General features: G+C 48.2%; 2 protein-coding genes across 2 annotated transcripts in view; one reads left to right on the top strand and one right to left on the bottom strand.

Moving 5' to 3' along the window:
• Positions 1-253: 253 nt before the first annotated feature.
• LOC308169400 (N-acetyllactosaminide beta-1,3-N-acetylglucosaminyltransferase 3-like) lies at positions 254-2,594 on the top strand (the record flags this gene model as incomplete). The annotated part of the gene is made up of 5 exons (XM_080544083.1): positions 254-257; positions 634-1,370; positions 1,545-1,823; positions 2,141-2,337; positions 2,588-2,594. 5 exons carry the CDS (start codon positions 254-256, stop codon positions 2,592-2,594), a joined length of 1,224 nt encoding a protein of 407 aa, XP_080400209.1.
• A 3,096-nt stretch (positions 2,595-5,690) lies between these two features.
• Positions 5,691-10,000, bottom strand: part of LOC308169399 (protein O-GlcNAcase) — a gene marked incomplete at both ends in the record, with an annotated part of 14,962 nt that continues 10,652 nt past the window's right edge. The window contains 6 exons of the mRNA XM_080544082.1: positions 5,691-5,827; positions 6,882-7,041; positions 7,886-8,063; positions 8,391-8,482; positions 8,617-8,721; positions 9,111-9,196. Coding sequence (XP_080400208.1) covers positions 5,691-5,827; positions 6,882-7,041; positions 7,886-8,063; positions 8,391-8,482; positions 8,617-8,721; positions 9,111-9,196 — 758 coding nt within the window. The remainder of the gene's footprint in view (positions 5,828-6,881; positions 7,042-7,885; positions 8,064-8,390; positions 8,483-8,616; positions 8,722-9,110; positions 9,197-10,000) is intronic.

The raw sequence follows: 10,000 nt of genomic DNA, 5'->3' as shown, positions 1-10,000 counted from the left end.
CCCTTGTGGACTTATCCACCCAAAGGCCACTACGTCTAGGTCGCCCCCACGTGTCAACTCACCTGCGCGTCTTGGCTGGAGCTGGAGTCACATCTCTGCCCAGGCACACAGAAGGAGCTGGAGTCACATCTCTGCCCAGGTACACAGAAGGAGAAACACCAGAGAAAAGAACGAGGATGCTTTATTCAGGATTTCGGATTTAAACGCGCGTCTTATTGGATATTATACGTCGGAAGAGGCAGGACCGCTGACCATGTGTAAGTGGGATTTGATCTTCATTGTCTGCAAATTGTTTGGTTTCGTAAAATGCTTTGACCGTGCAACGATATCGGTTCTCTGGTTGTGGTAGCCTAGTAGCGATTATGGCAATTATGATGATGCGGGAAGCTTTGAACTTCAGCGACCTGTAGCCTATAGTATTTATATCATATCAAAGGTTACACCTTCAGTTCAAAAGTTTGTGTCCGTTTGAGATTCACCCTCGAGTTTCTGCTATATCTACGCATAGGCTAAACTGAAACGTGATGAAATGCACGAGTTATTGTGCCTGTATACATATTCTCCTCTTCTCCGTTTTACTCTTGTAATCCAATCATTCACTCTCATCCACATTTCCCTCTCTTCCTCCAATAGTGCGAGTGTTGCGGAGAATCCCCCACAGACTTCGCCGCTCAGGGCTGGGTGTGCTGACCGTGTCCTCCCTGGCTGTCCTGCTCCTCTACAGCTCTCTACTGCTGCCCCTCTTCAGCCCCTCCGAACTCCACAGGGTGTTCCGGCTGTCAAGGCACGTCCGCTCCTACCCCCTCCTCCTCCCCCAGCCGCGCAGCTGCCTCCTCAGTCCCGGACCAAGCCCTGGAGACAGGCAGCGCTACAGCTCCATCCACAGACCCAGACCCAGACCTGAACCCAGCCACAACCTCCCTGGCCTCAGCCTCAACCTCAACCTCACCCTCAACCTCCCCCCCAGTTCCAGCCCCATCCTCCTCCTCCTGGCTATCAAGTCCCACCCAGCCGACTCTGATCGCAGAGCAGCCATCAGAGCTACCTGGGGTCAGGAGAGACGGTGGAGGGGTGAGGGGGTGAGAAGGGTCTTCCTACTGGGCCTAGAGGGAGACGGGGGAGACGGGGGGGAGGGGGAGTTGGAGATGAAGATGGAGGAGGGGGGAGGAGGAGGAGGAGGAGACCCAGACCTCCTGGTGGGGGAGGAGAGTCAGCGGCACGGGGACATTCTCCAGTGGGGGTTCCGCGAGTCGTTCTACAACGTGACGCTGAAGGAGGTGCTGTTCTGGGCCTGGTTCCACGCGGAGTGTTCTGGAACGGTCCTCTACGTTCTAAAAGGAGACGACGATGTGTTTGTGGACGTGGAGAGAGTGGTGGAGTTCTTACAGGACTGGGACAGAGGAGGAGGAGAGGGAGGAGGAGGAGGAGGAGGAGGAGGAGGAGGAGGAGGAGGAGGAGTGGGAAGAGAGGAACGAGAGGGAGAGAGAAAGACAAAGACAGGTGGCGGAGGGAAAGGTCCAGAAACTGAGGTGTGGAAAGAGGAGAGGCCACCGACAGACAGAGGGTCAGGGACAGACACACGGACACAAACAGGGTTTCCCGGGGCGCTCTACATGGGCCGTACCTTCGTGGACACGTACCCGGTGCGTCTGAGATGGAACAAGTACTACGTGCCCTACGCCCTGCACTCTGGCCCCTATCCCCCGTACGCAGGCGGGGGGGGCTACCTCCTTTCCAGACAGGCCGTACGTCTTCTCCATCGGGCTTCCACAACAGTGCCCCTCTTCCCCATCGATGACGCCTACGTGGGCATGGTCGCACAGGTGAGGGAGGGAAGATGTATTGATTTTAATTTGCTACCTTGATTGATTTACATTTATTTGAGTATTTCCAAAATACGTACGCATTCAGGATACGTCTGAATGGCACCAGCCATGGCATCAGCTAATATTCCTGGGATCCGAATCCGTTACATCCTAATATGATCCTATTCTGAAATGAATATTATTCATCATATAGCCTACATATCGTCACCTTCTTAAAATAATGGCTTATGTCATATTTTTATTTTTTTAAGTTTTGAGAAAAACACAATAAACCAAATCTAGAATATATGATATTTCCCTCCCTCCCTCCCCAGGCAGCTAACCTGACAGCCAGACACCACCCAGGGTTCATGCCCGTAGAGTTCACCCCCTCCCTCCCCCCCTGCCACTACCAGGGCCTGCTGGTGCTCCACAGACTGCAGCCCAGGGACATGACCAGGCTCTGGAGCTTCTACCAGGCCCAGGGGCACTCCTGTAACTCCTCTGCCCGGGATGGGATCACCTACACTGGGTTGGACTGGAGCTGACTACCCCCAGACCACCAGACCAGGCCCAGGGACAGGACATAGTTGGACATAGTTGACCCCAGATACTGGGGGCTGGTGGAGGTAGAAATCGGGCTCATCTGCATGGTAATGCATGGAATGGAATATCAAATACATTCATAATTCCCATTCCATGCATTGCAATGAGCCTGTCTTCTGATTTCTACCCATTGTGTCCCATTTCTGTGACGTGTACCCTTGTGCACTCCCCCACAGGGATTAAGACAGGAATAGATTGGTGTAAGAGCACATGTTTAGACCAATCCAATGCTTTTAAAGCCATGCAGTGGAGAAATGGAACACTGCAATAGGTGAACCTTCAGACTCCCGTTGTGTTTTTTTTTGTATAACTGATTTTAAAAAGTTCATCATCTGTGGCCACCGTTACCTCAAATCAGCTATTTGAGTTAGTTGGGAGTTACTTTGAGGTGATTTGGCCACAAATGTTGATTTCTTCTTTTAGCCCCCATCACTCCCACTTTTGGTGGTTAAAGTTAGCTGAAGTTAGTAGTGGTTATTTAAACAACTCTGAACCATGGATTACAGTTTATAGCCCTATAAATTGAAAAATATAAATTGAAATAGTCTTCCCCCCCTTAATTATGATCTTAAAATCTCCGCTGCATGTGTTTTAGCTAATGAACAACAAACTACCTCGTAATGATCTGGAAGAAAGACACGAGTCAAGGACACAGAGGCACTGATAAAGGGGAAAAGAAACATCTTTAATACCATTGTCAACACAAAAGCCATTTTCTAATGTTCCATTTAAAATGCCAGTTTCAGTTTTACTGAAATGTGTAAACACAGAGGTTCATTTTTTCGACAGTAGATCCCATTGTTCCCCCTTGTTAACCCTGCACCAGCCTATGAACGGAGCAGACCTCAGTGAAACCATTCATCTGTCCCCAGTAGACGGACAACAGAGATCACACACTACTAAGAGATACCCTGTCTGTGACTCCGACACACGCGTCACCTCCCCGAGCTTAGACCTAGGCTATAGCTTAGCTTAGTTTAGCTTAGTAAACCTTGTTACACATAGACAGAACAGTGATGAACGTTATTTTCTTTTTAATAAATAAATAAATAAAAACAACAAATTAAAAAAGCAATTGATCACAAAAAAAGAATATCCTACAAAATAAGAACCAGCATATTTATTAAAGCCTGACTGTAATGTGCATTATTGTAAAACAGACTTTATTTCAGAATCACTTCGCTGGCTAAATAAAGGTTGAAGAAATATCCCAACATCTTATTGTGTCTTTGTTCCATGTTGAACATTGTACATTCTCAGTGTTTGTGACTAATGTGCTAATGAGGGCAGATCAGTGACACAGCACATGTATGGAGGTGAATGGCTGTGTATGTTCTTGTGCTTCTAGTTGATGGGGGTGTCGTAGTAGTAGAACAACGACATTGTGGTGTTTCGCTGGGAAAGGGAAACACACATACACACATGCATCCAATAACCAGGTGCTGGGGGGGATTTCATCAACATCACTAAAGGAAAATCCAGGCTTATTTTGATAAGTCACGAGAGTTGTCAAAATAAGGCTGGATTCTTTTGTAAATCTTGTGAGATTTATCAAAATAAGTCTGGATTGTCCTTTAGCGACGTTGATGGAATACCCCCCTGGACAGAAAAAAGAAATACATAAAAAAAACTGAACTCAGAGTACAGTATAACACTGGCCTGCACCTGATGCTCTATAGTTTGCCTGGTACCATGGAACCAATGGAATAGTCATAAAAATGCAAATGCCAAACTAAATCAACCATCAATAAATATACAGTACCGGCTGTCTCTGTAGGATGGGCTCTGCAGACACCTCTCTCTCTTACAGTACCGAGGCCAGATGGTCCCTCCATTCTCTCTCTCTCTCTCTCTCTCTCTCTCTCTCTCTCTCTCTCTCTCTCTCTCTCTCTCTCTCTCTCTCTCTCTCTCTCTCTCTCCAGAATAGATGGCTCTCCAGCGGGAGAGAGTGTGTGTGTGTGTGTGTGTTTGCTTGTGTGTGCTTGTATGTGTGTGTGTGTGCGTGTCTACTGTATGCTGCATATATCTACAGGTGTCCTGTCACACGTGGCCAGCTGTGTTTAAACATCTATTCCTGCTGTCCACCAGAACCTTCAGACAGCGTTGCCTGTCAGACAGACAACTGAACCATGGCTAAAGGCCTTTGTACCCCAGTGAAGAAAGATTGATGTAGCCTCATGTCCCTTTTATGACAAAGAGGATTAAAATAATAGTTCACCAAAATAACGTTTTGTTTCTTACCCTGAAATGAGTCTATGGACAAGGACAGACTTTAATCAACACTTTGGTTCTGTTTATCTTGGCACTATAACAAACAGATCATTGTTAGCAGTTTTAAGGAAAACCCAATGGACCCTAAGTTAGCATGTTTGAAACCGAATGCCCAAATCATTCATGCACAAAATTCTCTGAAGCGACTCTATCACTTGATTTAAATGACTTTGAGATGATTCGTGCACGCCATTTCACTTAACTTGCACATTAACACATTAACTTGCATTGCGTTTTGGTTAAAATGCTAACAATTAGCTGTTAGTTACAGTGCCCAGAGAAACAGGTACAAAGTGTTGATTGGAGTCTGTCCTTGTCCATAGACTTCGTCCAGAGCAGGGAACCAAACATGTGATTTTGTAACTTGGGTGAACTATCCCTTTAAGTAAGTCAGCAAAGGTTAGGGTTGAGGGTACGGCAATCTGTGGTTAAAGCATAGAGTTCTAAAAACAAGAGGGTGCCCTCCGCTAAATGAACTGCAATTAAATGGGGAGTGTCATGTAGTCAACCTGCTTCATCCTCTGTCAGATGAGTGGATGAGAATCAAAATGTTGGTGATTCACTGCCACCTGCTGGGGAAGAGTCTCCACTTGCATAGTATCATCTCGGATGAGAAGAAGATGGTGTCATGCACCTGAAGTCCATTGAACAATCTAGAGACAAACCTATTGAAGAAGAAGGCCATGCTTTTGATCCAATTGGCTGATGCCTTCCCAGTCTAACTAGGAGGTCCCGCCCTAGTTGACCACATGGCGCCCCCCATGATGTCACTAATGTGATACATGGGAAAGACGACAGGTGCCTCCTCGAGAGCTATGACTCTATGGTTAAAGGGCATGTTCTACCTAAAGCAGTGAGCCCTGTAGAAACAACGGAAGTGGGGACTAAGGTCTTCAGGCAAAACATATTATAACCATGGCCCTGTTCTGTTTGAATCCGCAGATCCTATACCGTGTGTGTATCTTTGTTTGTTTGTTTGTTTGTGTGTGTGTGTGTGTGTGTGTGTGTTCAGAGCAGCCTCCCCAGTACGACTCCCTCTCTGTTGCGTGCCTCTCCTCTCAGGATCTCCAGGAAGCCCAGTTTAGTAAGAAACTCCAGCCTGAGACGATCTGTAGGCTGGACCTCACAGAACACCCCCTGTGAACCTGCAGGACACACACACACACACAGACACGCGCACACAGACACGCACATTTTGAGAGACAAAGACAAAGAATAAGAGAGAGAGAGAGAAGGAAAGAGAGTGAGAATGAGAGGAATGATAACCCAGGTTCCCTACACACACAGAGGATGTTCTTATCCACAGGGATAACCAGTATATGATGTTATTGTGACATCATCGACTCTGTCACAATAACAGAATAATACTGTTATACCTCATACTGTTATACCTCATACTGTAGTACCTCATACTGTTATACCTCATACTGTTATACCTCATACTGTAATACCTCATACTGTTATACCTCATACTGTTATACCTCATACTGTTATACCTCATACTGTTATACTGTATTACTGTAATACCTCATACTGTTATACCTCATACTGTTATACCTCATACTGTAATACCTCATACTGTTATACCTCATCTGTTAGCTGCTACTGTACATTATCTTTTGGCCCTATTTACGTAAGTCATATAATATCAGCATTTTTCTCTAGTATCACCAACTACTAGAGAAAAATGCTATAGATAGGACTTGACAAATGGCTATATTGCAAAAACAATGCCCAATAAAAATACGACGACTTGATACGACATCTACCCGCATCTACCAATGACTGCTGAGAAGACTTCCTGAGTTTCCTGAGTACTGGAAACCTGACCTTTGTTTTTTCCCAACCTAAGGATTGGAATGATCATTCTCCCTATTGGAGTTGTCATTCCCTGTGGATTGTCATTCCCATTGGCATTAGAGTTGTTATTCCCTGTGGAAGGGAATCACCCTTAAAATGGCTGAACACCCTGGGCAGGGGATAACTGGCCGACTGGAACGCACCCTTCCTTCCTCTCTCTCTCTCTCTCTCTCTCTCTCTCTCTCTCTCTCTCTCTTCTCTCTCTCTCTCTCTCTCTCTCTCTCTCTCTCTCTCTCTCTCTCTCTCTCTCTCTCTCTCTCTCTCCCTCCGTCTCTCTCTTTCTCTCTTCCTCTCTCTCTCTCTCTCTCACACACACACACACACACACACACGCCTCACCGTTGGCCTTGAGTGCGGTGAGTAGTGCGGTGAGTAGACTGCGGGTGACGCTGATGTCCACCAGCTCAGGCAGGGCGTCCAGACGCAGCTGGGAGGGGAAGTGGAAGAGCAGGGAGTCTGGGTACTCCCCCTGGTCCTCCTCTATCTGCTGCAGCACCTCCTACAGGAACGGAGGGGCAATTGTAGTCAGGAATGATATTCAGGAGGGAGGGGGAACAAGAGAGTGTGTGTGTGTGTGTGTAGGTCGGGGTTGGGATGAATGAGTGAATGTTGAATCCACTGTGTATGAAAATCGTTTATCTCTAAATGTCTGTCTGTCTGTCTGTGTGTGTGTGTGTGTGTGTGTGTGTGTGTGTGTTAGGGCTTTCACACCGCCAAGGCTCCATGCCGGTTCCGGTTCCTGAACCTAATCTTGAACTGGCCGGCGCATTCAGACCGAAAATAAATTGGTTCGGAACCTGAAAAGTTGGTTCTCAGCGGGAACCAAAAAATAGAACTGTGACGTCATCAGTGGGTGTGTCATATGACACATTCTACACAAAATGTCACAACAAAATGGCGGCTACTTCACTGGAAATTAGGATATCTTCCACTACAGTATCTGAAATAAACACTATTTTGTATGAAAAGAAAAGAAAGACACTTTCTAAACACGTTCTCGTATTAGCCATCTCCTCTGATACTAGAATAGAAATGGCCACGAAGTTTGCATTCGCGCGTGTGTTTGTTTACATTTTGTCTCCTTCCTTCTTATTCTCTTGCTCATCTACACAACCTGTAGTGAAAGATATTATCCTCATTTCCAGTGAAGTAGTCGCCATCTTGTTGTGACATTTTTGTTTATCCTGCCCCTTCGTCACCCAATGGTTCTGCTTAAACTGGTATGAACGCAGGCTGGTTCGCCAGAAAGCACCAAGGTTCTGAGACTCCAGAACGGGAACCGGAACCGGCATGGAGCATTGGCGGTGTGAAAGCCCTATGTGTGTGTGAGCGCGAGCTCTAACCTGTGCGTTGGCCCCCCGTGACGGGTACTTGTCTCTCATGACGGGCAGCCAGCTGGCCTGGCTTCGCTTGGTGAAGGAGCGGACGTCCAGCGCGCCCAGCACACACCCACACACACCCAGCTCATCCTCCAGCACGAAGCTGTATTCCGGACACAGAGCCAGGCATGCCCCCAGACACCTGTAGGAACACACACCCACACACATACGCACCCACAGAAACACACTACTCATTCTCCAGCACAAAGCTATTGGTCTACTCACAAACTCACAACTCTCTCTCTCTCTCTCTCTCTCTCTCTCTCTCTCTCTCTCTCTCTCTCTCTCTCTCTCTCTCTCTCTCTCTCTCTCTCTCTCTCTCTCTCTCTCTCTCTCTCTCTCTCTCTCTCTCTCTCTCTCTCTCTCTCTCTCTCTCTCTCTCTCTCTCTCTCTCTCTCTCTCTCTCTCTCTCTGCAATAGATGTGTGGAAGGAGATCCTCCGGACATACACACAGACTGACACACACACCTGTCTCCTATGATGTCAGGGTGGGCGGGGCTGAGATCCTGGCTCCCCTGGGACCGCTGGTGAAGCTGGCGCACCATACGATACAGCTCCACCTAGGGGTCAGGAGGAACACACACACACACACAGAGACGTATGTTTGTGTGCGTGTGTGTGTGTGTGTGCGTGTGTGTGTGTGTGTGTGTGTGTGTGCGTGTGTGTGTGTGTGTGTGTAAATGCCCTCTCTGACCTTGTCTTTGTTGTGGTAGGGTCGTATGTTGTAGAGGCGGGAGGTGGGGAAGAGAGGAGGAGGGTGGGTGAAGAGTTCACTGCTGCTGCCTATTGGGAGAAGCATCTAGAGACAGACAGACAGACAGACAGACAGAAAGGCATGCAGACAGACAGGCAGATAGATAGGCAGATAGATAGACAAACAGGCAGGCAGACAGACAGACAGACAGACAGACAGGCAGGCACGCATGCAGACAGACAGACAGACAGAAAGGCAGACAGATAGATAGGCAGATAGATAGACAAACAGACAGACAGACAGACAGGCAGACAGACAGACAGTCAGACAGGCACGCAGACAGACAGACAGTCAGACAGAGAAATTAAGAGACAGAAAGACAGACAAGACAAGAGTTACGTATTAGGCAACAATGTGAAACCAGGGACGTGCTATATCCTAAAAAGGTTATAAAACACAAATACACACACACACACACAGAGTGCGTATCCTACCTGCACCTCTCCTGACACGCCCCCTTTGAACACCCAGGGTTCTGACTCCACCCCCAGTAACTCCGCCCCCGTGGTCGTTCCGCACCCTATCAGAGACAAGACCAGGAGACATCAGGTGGTCAGCACTCCCCTTCCCCGAGGGGCTTCACAGATCTACAGGGACTGGATAGGAGGGAGTCATATAGGAAACATCCCTTAGCCCCTGAGCCATCAGTCCCTAGCCCATACCCCCTAGTCCCTAGCCCATACCCCCTAGTCCCTAGCCCATACCCCCTAGCCCTAAGCCCCTAGCCCTAAGACCCTAGTCCCTAGCCCTAAGCCCCTAGCCCTAACACCCTAGTCCCTAGCCCTAAGCCCCTAGCCCTAAGACCCTAGTCCCTAGCCCTAAGCCCCTAGCCCTAACACCCTAGTCCCTAGCCCTAAGCCCCTAGCCCTAACACCCTAGTCCCTAGCCCTAAGCCCCTAGCCCTAACACCCTAGTCCCTAGCCCTAAGCCCCTAGCCCTAAGACCCTAGTCCCTAGCCCTAAGCCCCTAGCCCTAACACCCTAGTCCCTAGCCCTAAGCCCCTAGCCCTAACACCCTAGTCCCTAGCCCTAAGCCCCTAGCCCTAACACCCTAGTCCCTAGCCCTAAGCCCCTAGTCCCTATTCCTAAAATCTAAGCCCTCAGTCCTTAGTCCCTAGCCCTAAGGCCTCAGTCCCTAGTTCTAGTCACTAGCCCTAAGATCCCAGTCCCTACACCCTAGTCCCTAAGGACCGAACCCCTAGCCCTAAGCCCCTCCCTAACCCTTAAAAAACCAAAGAAAATGCTCTCATATCACCAAAAGTGTATATGGGGTAGGGACGAGGGGCGAGGGGTTTAGGTTTGGGGCTTAGGACTTAGGGCTTAGG

This window comes from Nansenia antarctica (genome assembly GCF_963989245.1).
Source record: "Nansenia antarctica genome assembly, chromosome: 13".
Lineage (NCBI taxonomy): Eukaryota > Metazoa > Chordata > Actinopteri > Argentiniformes > Microstomatidae > Nansenia > Nansenia antarctica.
The sequence above is the reverse complement of the archived record's forward strand: the minus strand, read 5'-3'. Positions and strand labels throughout refer to the sequence as shown.